We start from the raw sequence: 16,634 nt of genomic DNA on the forward strand, positions 1-16,634 counted from the left end.
CTAAAAGGCACTGTCTCTGCTGCATCTCTCCCTTATGTGGTTAACTATGGCTAAAAGGCACTGTCTCTGCTGCATCTCTCCTTGGTGTGGTTAACTATGGCTAAAAGGCACTGTCTCTGCTGCATCTCTCCTTGGTGTGGTTAACTATGGCTAAAAGGCACTGTCTCTGCTGCATCTCTCCTTGATGTGGTTAACTATGGCTAAAAGGCACTGTCTCTGCTGCATCTCTCCTTGGTGTGGTTAACTATGGCTAAAAGGCACTGTCTCTGCTGCATCTCTCCTTGGTGTGGTTAACTATGGCTAAAAGGCACTGTCTCTGCTGCATCTCTCCTTGGTGTGGTTAACTATGGCTAAAAGGCACTGTCTCTGCTGCATCTCTCCTTGGTGTGGTTAACTATGGCTAAAAGGCACTGTCTCTGCTGCATCTCTCCTTGGTGTGGTTAACTATGGCTAAAAGGCACTGTCTCTGCTGCATCTCTCCTGGTGTGGTTAACTATGGCTAAAAGGCACTGTCTCTGCTGCATCTCTCCTTGGTGTGGTTAACTATGGCTAAAAGGCACTGTCTCTGCTGCATCTCTCCTTGGTGTGGTTAACTATGGCTAAAAGGCACTGTCTCTGCTGCATCTCTCCTTGGTGTGGTTAACTATGGCTAAAAGGCACTGTCTCTGCTGCATCTCTCCTTGGTGTGGTTAACTATGGCTAAAAGGCACTGTCTCTGCTGCATCTCTCCTTGGTGTGGTTAACTATGGCTAAAAGGCACTGTCTCTGCTGCATCTCTCCTTGGTGTGGTTAACTATGGCTAAAAGGCACTGTCTCTGCTGCATCTCTCCTTGGTGTGGTTAACTATGGCTAAAAGGCACTGTCTCTGCTGCATCTCTCCTTGGTGTGGTTAACTATGGCTAAAAGGCACTGTCTCTGCTGCATCTCTCCTTGATGTGGTTAACTATGGCTAAAAGGCACTGTCTCTGCTGCATCTCTCCTTGGTGTGGTTAACTATGGCTAAAAGGCACTGTCTCTGCTGCATCTCTCCTTGGTGTGGTTAACTATGGCTAAAAGGCACTGTCTCTGCTGCATCTCTCCTTGATGTGGTTAACTATGGCTAAAAGGCACTGTCTCTGCTGCATCTCTCCTTGGTGTGGTTAACTATGGCTAAAAGGCACTGTCTCTGCTGCATCTCTCCTTGATGTGGTTAACTATGGCTAAAAGGCACTGTCTCTGCTGCATCTCTCCTTGGTGTGGTTAACTATGGCTAAAAGGCACTGTCTCTGCTGCATCTCTCCTTGATGTGGTTAACTATGGCTAAAAGGCACTGTCTCTGCTGCATCTCTCCTTGGTGTGGTTAACTATGGCTAAAAGGCACTGTCTCTGCTGCATCTCTCCTTGGTGTGGTTAACTATGGCTAAAAGGCACTGTCTCTGCTGCATCTCTCCTTGATGTGGTTAACTATGGCTAAAAGGCACTGTCTCTGCTGCATCTCTCCCTTATGTGGTTAACTATGGCTAAAAGGCACTGTCTCTGCTGCATCTCTCCCTTATGTGGTTAACTATGGCTAAAAGGCACTGTCTCTGCTGCATCTCTCCTTGATGTGGTTAACTATGGCTAAAAGGCACTGTCTCTGCTGCATCTCTCCTTGGTGTGGTTAACTATGGCTAAAAGGCACTGTCTCTGCTGCATCTCTCCTTGGTGTGGTTAACTATGGCTAAAAGGCACTGTCTCTGCTGCATCTCTCCCTTATGTGGTTAACTATGGCTAAAAGGCACTGTCTCTGCTGCATCTCTCCTTGATGTGGTTAACTATGGCTAAAAGGCACTGTCTCTGCTGCATCTCTCCTTGGTGTGGTTAACTATGGCTAAAAGGCACTGTCTCTGCTGCATCTCTCCTTGGTGTGGTTAACTATGGCTAAAAGGCACTGTCTCTGCTGCATCTCTCCTTGGTGTGGTTAACTATGGCTAAAAGGCACTGTCTCTGCTGCATCTCTCCTTGGTGTGGTTAACTATGGCTAAAAGGCACTGTCTCTGCTGCATCTCTCCTTGGTGTGGTTAACTATGGCTAAAAGGCACTGTCTCTGCTGCATCTCTCCTTGGTGTGGTTAACTATGGCTAAAAGGCACTGTCTCTGCTGCATCTCTCCTTGATGTGGTTAACTATGGCTAAAAGGCACTGTCTCTGCTGCATCTCTCCTTGGTGTGGTTAACTATGGCTAAAAGGCACTGTCTCTGCTGCATCTCTCCTTGGTGTGGTTAACTATGGCTAAAAGGCACTGTCTCTGCTGCATCTCTCCTTGGTGTGGTTAACTATGGCTAAAAGGCACTGTCTCTGCTGCATCTCTCCTTGGTGTGGTTAACTATGGCTAAAAGGCAACATTGTGTTGCCCTCTTCATTGACCTTTCAAAGGCTTCCGATACTGTTGATCATCACTGCCAATTCTGTGTCTTTCCTCAATTGGTCTGGACCAGCCTGCATGTAACTGGTTTAAAAATGACTTCACAGATAGAACTCAATGTGTATCAGGTTTCCTGGATATTACAAAAGGTGTCCCGCAGGGGTGGATTCTGGGTACTGTACTTTGTACTGTTTACATTAACAGTATCGAGGTGACTGTAAAAAACATTGTAACCTGCACTTGTATGCCGGTAATAGTTGTTTATGCGATTATTCCCTACATTGACCAGGCATCTGAACTACAGTCTGCCTTCATTGTATAACAGAAACTTTACTGACCTGAAATTAGCATTGAATGCAGGTCAAACTAAGCACATGTTGTTCTCTGGAGCACATGTAAAAATAGCTCTGACTTAAGCATGTATTTTGGATGGCGTCCATATTGATTGTGTCCCTGCTTACAAATATCTGGGCGTCTGGATAGATAGATCTCTGGATAGATAGATCTCTGGATAGATAGATCTCTGATAGATAGATCTCTGGATAGATAGATCTCTGGATAGATAGATCTCTGGATAGATAGATCTCTGGATAGATAGATCTCTGGATAGATAGATCTCTGCTGATAGATGGATTGATAGATCTCTTTTCATAAAGCTCTATTGATAAGTTGGTAAAAATCTAGATTATAGATCTCTGGATAGATAGATCTCTTTAGAAATAGAATCTCTGTAGATGATTCTGTGATAATCTCTGGATAGATAGATCTCTTTCTCTCAATAGGTCTCAGCCTGATGTAACTGGTTTAGAATAGATAGACTCATCTAGATAGAACTCTGGATAGATAGATCTCTGGATAGATAGATCTCTGGATAGATAGATCTCTGGATAGATGAAAAGCTTTTTCAAAAGCATATTGATAAGTTGGTAAAAAGCTGAGAATTAAAAATGGTCTTCTGTAGAAATAGGTCCTGCCTCTCGCTAAATGTTCAGTTGACGTTCCTATCGTCCGTAGACTACGGCGACATCATCTGTATGAACGCAGCTGCCAAGCCGTTAGGTGCCGTGGGTCATAGTGCACCGCGGGTCATAGTGCACCGCGGGTCATAGTGCACCGCGGGTCATAGTGCACTGTGTTTTATGATGGGGGACCATTTCAGTGCTCATCACTGCATTCTGCTGATGTCATGCAGGTTGATCCATTGATATGTTTATTCATTCCTAAAGCCCTTTTACAAAACGTCCCGCTGCACCGAACGTCTTCACTAAACGTGAGACATGTGTTACCACGCCGTCTCAGGGATGGTTAACTCTGGGAACTACTGTGGTCTCTACACAGTTAGGTAGATCAGCTTTTAGTTCTTTGCACCTCATTTGTGGAGCAATCTTCAAAATGTTGATGAATGTGATGTTCTGGTGCTTCAGAAAGGTAATTCAGAAAGCTGATTTGAGGACCTAATAAATAACGGATGTGATGTTCTGGTGCCTCCCTGATACACACTGTAGATATCTGCAGCCTCAGACTCCCTGATACACACTGTAGATATCTGCAGCCTCAGACTCCCTGATACACACTGTAGATATCTGCAGCGTCAGACTCCCTGATACACACTGTAGATATCTGCAGCGTCAGACTCCCTGATACACACTGTAGATATCTGCAGCGTCAGACTCCCTGATACACACTGTAGATATCTGCAGCGTCAGACTCCCTGATACACACTGTAGATATCTGCAGCGTCAGACTCCCTGATACACACTGTAGATATCTGCAGCGTCAGACTCCCTGATACACACTGTAGATATCTGATCAGACTCCCTGATACACACTGTAGCAGCGTCAGACTCCCTGATACACACTGTAGATATCTGCAGCCTCAGACTCCCTGATACACACTGTAGATATCTGCAGCCTCAGACTCCCTGATACACACTGTAGATATCTGCAGCCTCAGACTCCCTGATACACTGTAGATATCTGCAGAGTCAGACTCCTGATACACACTGTAGATATCTGCAGCGTCAGACTCCCTGATACACACTGTAGATATCTGCAGCGTCAGACTCCCTGATACACACTGTAGATATCTGCAGCCTCAGACTCCCTGATACACACTGTAGATATCTAGATACTCCCTGATACACACTGTAGATATCTGCAGCGTCAGACTCCCTGATACACACTGTAGATATCTGCAGCGTCAGACTCCCTGATACCCTGTGATATCTGCACATTAACTGTAGATACAGGTAGATGATACACACTGTAGATATCTGCAGCTGTCTGAACTGCAGATATCTATCAGACTCCCTGATACAACTGTAGATATTGCAGCCTCAGACTGCCACAGGAGCCTCAGACTCTGAGACTGTAGATATCTGCAGCCTCAGACTCCCTGATACACACTGTAGATATCTGCAGCCTCAGACTCCCTGATACACACTGTAGATATCTGCAGCGTCACTCCCTGATACACACTGTAGATATCTGCTCAGACTCCCTGATACACACTGTAGATATCTGTAGCCTCAGACCTGAGATACACACTGTAGATATCTGCAGGTCAGTAAAACTGGCCTTAGATATCTGCAGTCAGACTCCCTGATACACACTGTAGATATCTGCATCAGATCTAACACTGTAGATATCTGCAGGCGTCAGACTCCCATCACTGTAGATATCTGCGTGACTCCCTGTCACTGTAGATATCTGCAGCCTCAGACTTGATACACACTGTAGATATCTGTTCCTGATACACACTGTAGATATCTGCAGCGTCAGACTCCCTGATACACACTGTAGATATCTGCAAGTCAGACTCTGATACACTGTAGATATCTGCATCAGACTCCCTGATACACACTGTAGATATCTGCAGCTCACTCCCTGATACACACTGTAGATATCTGCAGCCTCAGACTCCCTGATACACACTGTAGATATCTGCAGCGTCAGACTCCCTGATACACACTGTAGATATCTGCAGCGCCAGACTCCCTGATACACACTGTAGATATTGCAGTCAGCACCTGATACACACTGTAGATATAGTCAGACTCCTGATACACACTGTAGATATCTGCAGGTGTTCTGAACACTGTAGATTCTGCAAGCCAGACTCTGATACACACATTGTAGATATCTTTGCAGCCTCAGACTTTGTACACTTCAAAATGTTGAGATGATCTGGTTTCAGACTCTACACACTGTAGATATCTGATTGGATAAACACACTGGATATCTGTAGCCTCAGACTCCCTGATACACACTGTAGATATCTGCAGGCCAGACTCCCTGTACACACTGTAGATATCTGCAGCGTCAGACTCCCTGATACACACTGTAGATATCTGCAGCCTCAGACTCCTGATACACACTGTAGATATCTGCAGCGTCAGACTCCCTGATACACACTGTAGATATCTGCAGCGTCAGACTCCCTGATACACACTGTAGATATCTGCAGCCTCAGACTCCCTGATACACACTGTAGATATCTGCAGCGTCAGACTCCCTGATACACACTGTAGATATCTGCAGCGTCAGACTCCCTGATACACACTGTAGATATCTGCAGCGTCAGACTCCCTGATACACACTGTAGATATCTGCAGCGTCAGACTCCCTGATACACACTGTAGATATCTGCAGCGTCAGACTCCCTGATACACACTGTAGATATCTGCTCAGACTCCCTGATACACACTGTAGATATCTGCAGCGTCAGACTCCCTGATACACACTGTAGATATCTGCAGAGTCAGACTCCCTGATACACACTGTAGATATCTGCAGCGTCAGACTCCCTGATACACACTGTAGATATCTGCAGCGTCAGACTCCCTGATACACACTGTAGATATCTGCAGCGTCAGACTCCCTGATACATTAATAGAACAGTAATCCCTTCTCTGTCTGAATATTTATAGCACAACTCTTTATATACTGCCACAGGACACTAGGGGGAGCTCTGAGACTGGACGGCCATTAGGTGGCCATTAGGAGCAGCACCTGGGTAGAAGTTGCTAGTAGGCACAGATACAGGATCAGCTTACATGAGTCATATCCTATCCTTGACCTTGAGGGCAGGAAAAGTAAAACTGGCCTTAGATCAGTGTTGAGGGTTAGCATCATCTAACTAAAGGGGCATCGGAACACACATCTGTGAGTGTCATTAGTCGACCGGTTTGCAGGTGTGTGTTTACATTCTGCTCCCTCAAGTGTATAGCTCTATAGCATTAACATCCGTTGGCTCTCACACATGTGGCCGTGGTGATTGGTGTTTCCATAGCAACCTGACCGGGACCAGGTGTGCCAGCCAGCTGTGCCATTGGTCCACCGGCTGGGTCACTAGGGACGGATTGGACGCTTTGAACTTTCTGGTGTTCTGAATTCCATAAGCCCCATTTCCTTTTACTTTCCTAAGTAGTGTTTCTTTTAGAGACTGGTTTCATCTCATTCTGATTGGCTGCAATGGGGAATCCCTTGATGGTGTGTGTCCCAACTGTATCCCTCATTGAAAGCCTAATATCTCTGTTTTGACTAGATGTGGTAGTCTTTTCCTTTCAACTATTTTCTTCTCTGTCCTGCCATTACCTGTTTTTTCTTCCTCTCCCTTTTCCTCTAGGCTGACCTTCCTCTAGGCTGACCTTCCTCTCCCTTTTCCTCTAGGCTGACCTTCCTCTAGGCTGACCTTCCTCTAGGCTGACCTTCCTCTAGGCTGACCTTCCTCTAGGCTGACCTTCCTCTCCCTTTTCCTCTAGGCTGACCTTCCTCTCCCTTTTCCTCTAGGCTGACCTTCCTCTCCGCTCCCTTTTCCTCTAGGCTGACCTTCCCTTCTCCTGACCTTCTAGGCTGACCTTCCTCCCTTTTCCTCTAGGCTGACCTTCCCCTTCCTCTAGGCTGACCTTTTCCTCTAGGCTGACCTTCTCTCCTGACTTTTCCTCTAGGCTGACCTTCCTTCCTCCCTTTTCCTCTAGGCTGACCTTCCTCTAGGCCCTTTTCCTCTAGGCTGACCTTCCTCTCCCTTTTCCTCTAGGCTGACCTTCCTCTCCCTTTTCCTCTAGGCTGACCTTCCTCTTCCTCCAGGCTGACCTTTCCTTTTCCTCTAGGCTGACCTTCCTCTTCCTCCAGGCTGACCTTCCTCTCCCTTTTCCTCTAGGCTGACCTTCCTCTTCCTCCAGGCTGACCTTCCTCTCCCTTTTCCTCTAGGCTGCCCTTCCTCTCCCTTTTCCTCTAGGCTGACCTTCCTCTTCCTCCAGGCTGACCTTCCTTCCTCCAGGCTGACCTTCCCTTCTCCCTTTTCCTCCAGGCTGACCTTCCTCTTCCTCCAGGCTGACCTTCCTCTTCCTCCAGGCTGACCTTCCTCTCCCTTTTCCTCTAGGCTGACCTTCCTCTCCTTTTCCTCCAGGCTGACCTTCCTCTTCCTCCAGGCTGACCTTCCTCTTCCTCCAGGCTGACCTTCCTCTTCCTCCAGGCTGAACTTCCTCTCCCTTTTCCTCTAGGCTGACCTTCCTTCCTCTCCAGGCTGACCTTTCTTCCTCCAGGCTGACCTTCCTCTTCCTCCAGGCTGACCTTCCTCTTCCTCCAGGCTGACCTTCCTCTTCCTCCAGGCTGACCTTCCTCTCCCTTTTCCTCTAGGCTGACCTTCCTCTTCCTCCAGGCTGACCTTCCTCTTCCTCCAGGCTGAACTTCCTCTCCCTTTTCCTCCAGGCTGACCTTCCTCTTCCTCCAGGCTGACCTTCCTCTTCCTCCAGGCTGAACTTCCTCTCCCTTTTCCTCTAGGCTGACCTTCCTCTCCGCTCCCTTTTCCTCTGGGCTGACCTTCCTCTTCCTCCAGGCTGACCTTCCTCTTCCTCCAGGCTGAACTTCCTCTTCCTTTTCCTCTGGGCTGACCTTCCTTTTCCTCTGGGCTGACCTTCCTCTTCCTCTGGGCTGACCTTCCTTTTCCTCTGGGCTGACCTTCCTTTTCCTCTGGGCTGACCTTGCTCTGTGTCTGGTTGTGTATTTTAAAAGCTCCAGTGTGTTTTCAACATCTGTTATTTTTCTTTCTAAACCGTCTCTCTCCCCTCCAGTGGTGAAGCAGCGTATGCAGATGTACAACTCCCCGTACCGCGGCGTGTCTGACTGCGTGGGCTCCATCTGGAGGCGTGAGGGCCCCGGGGCCTTCTACCGCTCCTACACCACCCAGCTGACCATGAACGTCCCCTTCCAGGCTCTTCACTTCATGACCTACGAGTACCTCCAGGAGCTGCTCAACCCCCACAGACAGTACAACCCCTCCTCTCACGTCATCTCTGGGGCGCTTGCCGGGGCCATTGCTGCCGCCGCCACCACCCCGCTTGATGTCTGTAAGACCCTCCTCAACACCCAGGAGGCCCTAGCGGTCCATGCTGAGGTCCCAGGAGCACTGGGGGTTGGAGCGAGTGTAGGGACGGCGTCTGCCACTGGGGGGCGCCACATCTCGGGGTTAGGGGAGGCGTTCCGGACTGTGTACAGGATGGGGGGTGGGGCGGCGTTCTTTAAGGGCGTCCAGGCCAGGATCATCTATCAGATGCCCTCCACCGCCATCAGCTGGTCCGTCTACGAGTTCTTCAAATACATCATCACCAAGCGCCAGTACGAGAGAAGGCTGCACCACCGAGACGGAGAGAAGTAGAGAGGGAGGGAAGACCTTCATTCAAAATGTCCCCAAGGAACCCACCCCCATAGATATGTACTAGAGGGCTCAGCTCCTATCTTTGGGCCAAGTTCCCCCTCTATCTAACTCTATAACCACCCCACAGTAACCCCACCTCTAACCATTTGACCTATGACCTTCTAAACTACCCAGGAAATAAAAGCCCCCCCTAGTATTTTTGACTAGAAGAGATACAGCTTTTGTCAAAAATTCACCTTACACAGCAGGTTTAGAACTTACACAGCAGGTTAGGAGAATTGTCGTAGCAGTTTAGGAGAATTAGGTTAAGGTTAGGAAAAGTGTAAGGGTTAGCAAAAGTGAAGTTTTGTTTTTGTTGCCAAAAGCTGTGTCCCATCTACACCTGACCTCCTCTTATCCTCTCACATAAGAGAACAAGTCCCCATCTTTCACATAGTTTATTATAGACATACTTTACATGGCACTTTAATTCAAATATACACTCACTGGCCAGTTTATTTGGTACACCCATCTAGTACCGGGTCGGACTCCCTTCGCCTCCAGAACAGACTGAATTCTTTGGGGCATGGATTCTACAAGGTGTCGGAAAAGTTATTTTCTCAATTGGTATCTAGGGACCTAAGGTGTGCCAGGAAACATTCCCCACACCAGTACACCACCGCCACCAGCCTGTACCGGTGACACCAGGCAGGATGGGTCCATGGACTCGTGCTGCATACGCCAAATTCTGACTACCATCAGCTTGACGCAACAGGAACCGGGATTTGTCAGACCAGGAGATGTTTTTCCATTCCTAAATTGTCCAGTGTTGGTGATGGTGTGCCCACTGGAGCTGCTTCCTGTTGTTTTTAGATAGGAGTGGAACCCGGTGTGGTCGTCTGCTGCAATAACCCATCAGTGACAAGGACCGACAAGTTGTGTGTCTGAGATGATGTTCTACACACCACTGTAGTACTGCTCCGTTATGTGTCTGTTTGTGTCCTGCCTGTTACCTTGCACCATTCTTGCCCCTCTCCTTTGACCTCTCTCATCAACGAGCTGTTTTCGCCCGCGGTACTGCCACTGACTGGACGTGTTTTGTTTGTCGCACCATTCTCGGTAAACCCTAGACTGTCTGGTGTGAAGCCCAGGAGGGCAGAGGTTTCTGAGATACTGGATCTGGCCTACCTGGCACCAGCAATCATACCACGCTCAACGTCGCTTAGGTCACTCGTTTTGCCCATTCTAACTTTCAATGGAACAGTAACTGAATGCCTGTCTGCCTGCTTTATATAGCAAGCCACAGCCACGTTACTCACTGTCTGTAGGAGCGATCCATTTTGGTGAATGAGGTGATGTACCTAATAAACTGTCCAGTTACTGTATATATTAGAATTATGTTTCTGCATTTCCCTACTATAACCACTAGGGGGCTTTGAGTCTCGACCTCCCTCCTCCATTGACTTTATGGACAGATCTAAAAGAGCCCCAATAATATCTACTTTCTCCTGCAAATGTGCACTCGTTCACTACTTCCCACTAATCTAATAGTATTGGGTTGGTGGAGGAATGGGCTAGTTTCCACCGTGTTTCTTATACCAGTCATTTCCTTTCAAACCAGTGAAGGGAAGTGAACAAGGGCACACTTTGGGAGGAAGGTGAGGTCATGGGGACGTAGACCAAGTGAAGACCTCTGTATTGTGTGATGACTGGAGTCAGTGGATTCAGCATTAAGGATATATCTATAGTCACGACTACCACTGGGCTATATTTACATTAACGTCTAGCATTCTGAAATGGGAATTAAATTCACCAGAAATGCTTTCATGCAATGCTATTTAAAACAATAACTGCCTTTTCCATCTTTGAGATAGTGACTGGGATTGTGTTCACGTATTTCTCCGCCTGTATGTAGACATTGAGGAATATGAGTATTTTGACTTGAAATGCTCAACTTAACCCATTGGAGTTGACTGTGTGTGGATGTGGCTGACTGAATGAGGAAGAGAGAAATAAATCAAATAGGAGTGTAAAGTGCTAGAACACTGAGTGCAAAGCGCTAGAACACTGAGTGTAAAGCGCTAGAACACTGAGTGCAAAGCGCTAGAACACTGAGTGCAAAGCGCTAGAACACTGAGTGCAAAGCGCTAGAACACTGAGTGCAAAGCGCTAGAACACTGAGTGCAAAGCGCTAGAACACTGAGTGCAAAGCGCTAGAACACTGAGTGCAAAGCGCTAGAACACTGAGTGCAAAGCGCTAGAACACTGAGTGCAAAGCGCTAAAACACTGAGTGCAAAGCGCTAGAACACTGAGTGCAAAGCGCTAGGACACCATATAGAGAATAATGTGCCATTTGAGACAGAACCTTTGAGGATGGTAGGAGGGTGTGCTACACCTCCAGTCTACCAGACTTGAGATTTATGGGGTTTGGTTCAGATGGCACCCTATCCCCTTTATAGTGCACTACTTTTGGCCAGGACCCACAGGGAGCAGAAGGTCTTTCCCTTGAGATTGTGTAGTGTCCCAAATGGCATCTATATAGTGCACTACTTTTGGCCAGGACCCACAGGGAGCAGAAGACCTTTCCCTTGCGAGTGGGTGTAATGTCCCAAATGGCATCTTGGCCCCTATATAGTGTACTACTTTTGATCACGGCTCATATGGATCTGGTCAAAAGTAGCGCACTATATAGGGAATACGGTGCCATTTGGGACAGAACCTTCTGACCACGCACCACTTTCTAGCACTTATAGTCATTTACAGTTATGTGTGGTGACTAATCATTTAAATAGTAACTTACATACATGTAGTTACTTATCCTATGGTAACTAATCATTTAAATAGTAACTTATACACATGTGGTTACTTATCCTATGGTAACTTTTAGCAACATTTACTACGTACACACGGCCTTCGAATCAGCCGCCATGAGTCAAACGCACAAATACAAAGTCCTGCTGGACCCTTCATTTCTAAGCCATATTATCACAGAGAAGAACACGTGTGAGTAGGACTACTCTTATCCTAGATCAACTCATTCTATCTGTAGAGGAGTAGAGTTTCAGCCAAGTGTTCTGGAACCGACCTGATAAGTGAAGATTTTAATATATAGGTTCCTTCATTATTATGGTTGAAAAATTCTGGGAACTTTTCAAAATTCTCAGTTTATCCAGGAATGTTCCTGTAATCAATAGGGGGGAAAGCAAGGCATCCTGAATCCCCAACAATGACCTGTTGGAAAACTTGGCATTTTTGGGAAGTTAGGGGAATTTTGGATCCTTGTAATCGATTACTTGGCAGGATATCCCCTCAATAGACTAACCAACTGGATAGAACCTATAGGTAGAAACTACCACCCAGAACGGCACCCTATAGAACCTATAGGTAGAAACTACCACCCAGAAGCACCCTATAGATAGAAACTCCCCTATAGAACCATAGGTAGAAACTACCACCCAGAAACCTATAGAACCTAGCAACTTCCACCCAGAACGGCACCCTATAGAACCTATAGGTAGAAACTGCCACCCAGAATGGCACCCTATAGAACCAGAAACTGCCACCCGGCACCCTATAGAACCTATAGGTAGAAACTGCCACCCAGAACGGCACCCTATAGAACCTATAGGTAGAAACTGCCACCCAGAACGGCACTATAGAACCTATAGGTAGAAACTGCCACTCCAGAAACCTAGAATATAGGTAGAAACTGCCACCCAGAACGGCACCCTATAGAACCTATAGGTAGAAACTGCCACCCAGAATGGCACCCTATAGAACCTATAAGTAGAAACTGCCACCCAGAACGGCACTATAGAACCTATAGGTAGAAACTGCCACCCAGAACGGCACCCTATAGAACCTATAGGTAGAAACAACATACTACAACATACTGAATACACAAGTAGCGAACAACGTTTTGAATATGTTAACAATTAACTTAAAGGGGAAGTTCACTATTTTACAACTTTGTCAGATGGCTTCTCATCCTGAAAGTAGTCTATGGGCCAGAAGAAACCTATCAATGCTTCAGGGCTTTTTAAACAGCCACTACAAACGTCAGCCAACTTTAGCCACCGCTAGCTCCTAAAATACTGAACGTCCCCTTTAAAGGAGTTGCTGAGAGAAAAGAGAACTGAATGTAGGAGTGTTTCCTGCCGTATGCCATGTTTGGGAGTGGAAACCAAAGACTGAAAGAACTGGGGATGGGTGAATTTGATGTGATGAAAATGAGGAAAAGCTAGAGAAGAGGATTGATCTGTATTGAAAGAGAAACTTCTTCCTGTATTACTTTGTGAATTGTAAATAAATAGTGGCTAACGGGCAGCGCCACGCAGAAGCAGGGTCTTCTCTTGGGACTGCTGCCCCCACGTGCTGGAGACAAATTATCCATTACCATGTGTCTTGTCTCTTTTTTCCTGAAAATGTTCTGTAAGAAATGTCTTATTTGAACAGTAAAACACTGGAAAAGTGCATGTTTAAAGCTGCAGTCTGTAACTTTTTATTTTGTCGTAGAAAGTATTGCCCCTGCACATTGTATACCAAGGTGGCTTGTATTGCCCGTCCCTAACTCTCCTCAATCCTTACCCCTCTTCCATCACTACCCCTCCTCCTCACAAACCCTGTGTGTCATCTGTCTGTCTGCCCGTGTGCGTAGGCCTATATTTTCAAGAATAACCTCAGCTGTAGCCAGCCTATACAGCCCTGTCCATAGTTTAAACTGTGTGTCAGTGGTGTTTTAATGTGGGATGAAAACCCTTTTCATCAGTGATGCCGCTGGTGGCAGATGAAACACACACAGACAATGGCTGCAGCCCAAATTGCACCCTATTCCCTATTTAGCGCACTACTTTAGACCAGGGCCTATAGGGCTCTAGTCAAAAGTAGTGCACTCTGTAGGGTCATTTGGGACACCGGATAATAACTCACATCATCGTAGCCTTAAGTGGATAATGTGTAAATAACATCCGTCATAATTAAGTTTGGTAATATGGCGTGTGCCAGCTGTATCAGCACCCCTATGATATCCAGCTATTGAGATATACAGGTAACTGCCAAAATAAAGGAAACATTGAAGTACGTGAGAGAGAGAGAAAGTGAATGAGTTAATTAAGCAATTAACATCCCATCATGGCTAGGGTCATGTAGAAAACTACCCAGTTGACCATTATTTTGCCTGCCATGACTAGAAGAGATTTTAGTGATTTGTAAGAGGGGTCTCAAAGGAGCATAGGTGATTTAAAGTGTGTGTGTGTGTGTGTGTCATTCACCAGGTCTCAACCCAATTCAATACTTATGAGAGATTCTGAGACAGCATTTTCCACCACCAACAAAAAAACACCAAATGATGGTATTTCTGGTGGAAGAACTGTCGCGTCCCCTACACTTGTAGAATCTATGCCAAGGCGCACTGAAGATGTTCTAATGGCTCATGGTGGCCCAATGCCCTATTAACACACTTCATAATATTGTTTCCTTTATTTTGGCAGTTACTTGTGTCTTTTACACGAGAATAATATCTCCTGGAAATACACAGAGAAGGATGAATGTTTAGGCTATCCACTGTCATACTGGTTCTGAGTTGCACCCAGAGGGACGACAGCCCGAGGTATACCGTGTTACAATAGCATGTGGGGCCTAGCTTACATCATCCATTGCATTAGGTTAGGATAAAATTACTAGGATATCAGGGTTGGGGTCAAATCCATTTCAATTCCAGTCAATTCAGTAAATACACTGACATTTCGGTTCTGCTCAAAGCTCTTTAATATGGAACATGTGGAATTGGAATTTGTTTCACTTTCTGAATTGAAATGGAATTGACCCCGACCCTGTTAGATGGACAACATTGGTGAAGTAGGTCTAAGCAAAAAGACTTAATGATTTATGATTTAGTCATACTCCTTATTTTTGTGCACTTCCCTTAAGGTGTTTACCAAGGTCTTTTTATCTAACATGCCTCTCCTGTCTTTGGCAAATGACAGGAATGGCAAGGAGTGTACAAGCTGAACAGAGACAGCGACCAGGCCTCTCTAAGCCAGAGTCTGAACATAAGCCATAGAACAGACCAGACTTAACCAGCTGCTGGTTAGTCCTGATGGAAAAGGGCTGAAGCATAACAAACAGTTCATTACTCAGATGGTTTTCTTTCAAAGGGTGTTTCTCATTTGAACCAAACACACAGCAATGCTTTACTTCATGACCTTAGGACTATAAGGTTCTGACATTTTGGTAAGGAAATAGTTAATTGACGTAGTTGCTCTTTAGGTGGTCCTTTACATGTGAGATGTCAGATTGTTGTTGTTTTTTTAAGTATGTTTAATAAAGAATAGTTTTTAACGTTCTATCTGGGCAAACACCATAACGTTGTGCCTGCAGGTTATGTCTGCAATCCAATCACACTGCTGGGTTGACAATCAAACATAGTTGTATGTAGGGTTATATACAGGGCATTCGGAAGGTATTCAGACCTGTTCTCTTTTCCCACATTATGTTCGAATACAGCCTTACTCTAAAGTTGATTAAATACACGTTTTCCTCATCAAACAACACACAATACCCCATAATGACAAAGAGAAAACAGGCTTTTAGACATTTTAGAAATGTTTTGAAAATAAAAAACAAATACCTTATTTACATAAGTATTCAGCCCCTTTGCTATGAGATTTGAAATTGAGCTCAGGTGCCTCCTGTTTCCATTCATCATCCTTGAGATGTTTCTGAAACTTGACTGGAGTCCATCTGTGGTAAATTCAATTGATTGGACATGATTTGGAAAGGCAAAAACCTGTCTATATAAGGTCCCACAGTTGACAGTGTATGTCAGAGCAAAAACCAAGACAGGTCCAAGGAATTGCCAGCAGAGCTCCGAGAAAGGATTGTGTCGAGTCACATATAAAACAGTGGCCTCCATCATTCTTAAATGGAAGAAGATTTGAACCACCAAGACTCTTCCTAGAGCTGGCCGCACCGCCAAACTGAGCAATTGGGGGAGGAGGGCCTTTGTCAGGGAGGTGACCGAGAACCCGATGGTCACTCTGACAGAGCTCCAGAGTTCATCTTTGGAGATGGGAGAACCTTCCAGAAGGACAACCTTCTCTGCAGCACTCCACCAATCAGGCCTTTATTATAGAGTGGCCAGATGGAAGTCACTCCTCAGTAGCCCACTTGGAGTTTTCCAGAAGGCACTTAAAGGACTCTGACCATGAGAAACAAGATTCTCTGGTCTGATGAAACTAAGATTGAACTCTTTGACCTGAATGCCAAGTGTCACTTCTGGAGGATGTTTTTGCTGTGTCATTATGGGGTATTGTGTGTAGACTGATGAAGGGGAAAAAACAATTAAATCAATTTTAGATTAAGGCTGTAATGTAACAAAATGTGGAAAAATTCAAGGGGTCTCAATACTTTCTGTGTGTGTGTTATATACACTGAACAAAAATATAAACGGAACATGTAAAGTCTTGTTACTATGTTTCATGAGCTGAAATAAAAGATCCCAGAAATGTTCCATACACACAAAGAGCTTATTTCTCTAATCTTGTGCACAAATTTGTTTACATCCCTGTTAGTGAGCATTTCTCCTTTGCTAAGATAATCCATCCACCTGACAGA

General features: G+C 45.8%; 1 protein-coding gene and 2 long non-coding RNA genes across 5 annotated transcripts in view; 2 read left to right on the plus strand and 1 right to left on the minus strand.

The window, feature by feature from the left end:
* Positions 1-12,323, plus strand: part of LOC127919180 (mitoferrin-2-like) — a 29,697-nt gene extending 17,374 nt beyond the window's left edge. The window contains exon 4 of the mRNA XM_052502590.1: positions 8,457-12,323. Coding sequence (XP_052358550.1) covers positions 8,457-9,040 — 584 coding nt within the window. The 3' untranslated portion in view covers positions 9,041-12,323. The remainder of the gene's footprint in view (positions 1-8,456) is intronic.
* Positions 7,699-8,419, minus strand: LOC127919181 (uncharacterized). Its single transcript, XR_008102130.1, has 3 exons — positions 8,001-8,419; positions 7,799-7,892; positions 7,699-7,743 (listed from the first exon to the last, which is right to left on the minus strand). It is a non-coding gene; the product is annotated as an uncharacterized LOC127919181 (long non-coding RNA).
* Positions 12,324-12,351: 28 nt separating the features above from the next.
* Positions 12,352-13,415, plus strand: LOC127919182 (uncharacterized). 3 transcript variants are annotated; one of them, XR_008102131.1, is made up of 3 exons: positions 12,352-12,404; positions 12,723-12,806; positions 12,847-13,415. It is a non-coding gene; the product is annotated as an uncharacterized LOC127919182 (long non-coding RNA). The 3 variants fall into 3 exon arrangements; XR_008102133.1 differs by lacking the exon at positions 12,352-12,404 and adding an exon at positions 12,496-12,534; XR_008102132.1 differs by lacking the exon at positions 12,352-12,404 and adding an exon at positions 12,585-12,648.
* The last annotated feature ends 3,219 nt before the right edge of the window (positions 13,416-16,634 follow it).

Source organism: Oncorhynchus keta, unplaced genomic scaffold, assembly GCF_023373465.1.
Source record: "Oncorhynchus keta strain PuntledgeMale-10-30-2019 unplaced genomic scaffold, Oket_V2 Un_contig_15955_pilon_pilon, whole genome shotgun sequence".
Classification (NCBI taxonomy): Eukaryota; Metazoa; Chordata; class Actinopteri; order Salmoniformes; family Salmonidae; genus Oncorhynchus; species Oncorhynchus keta.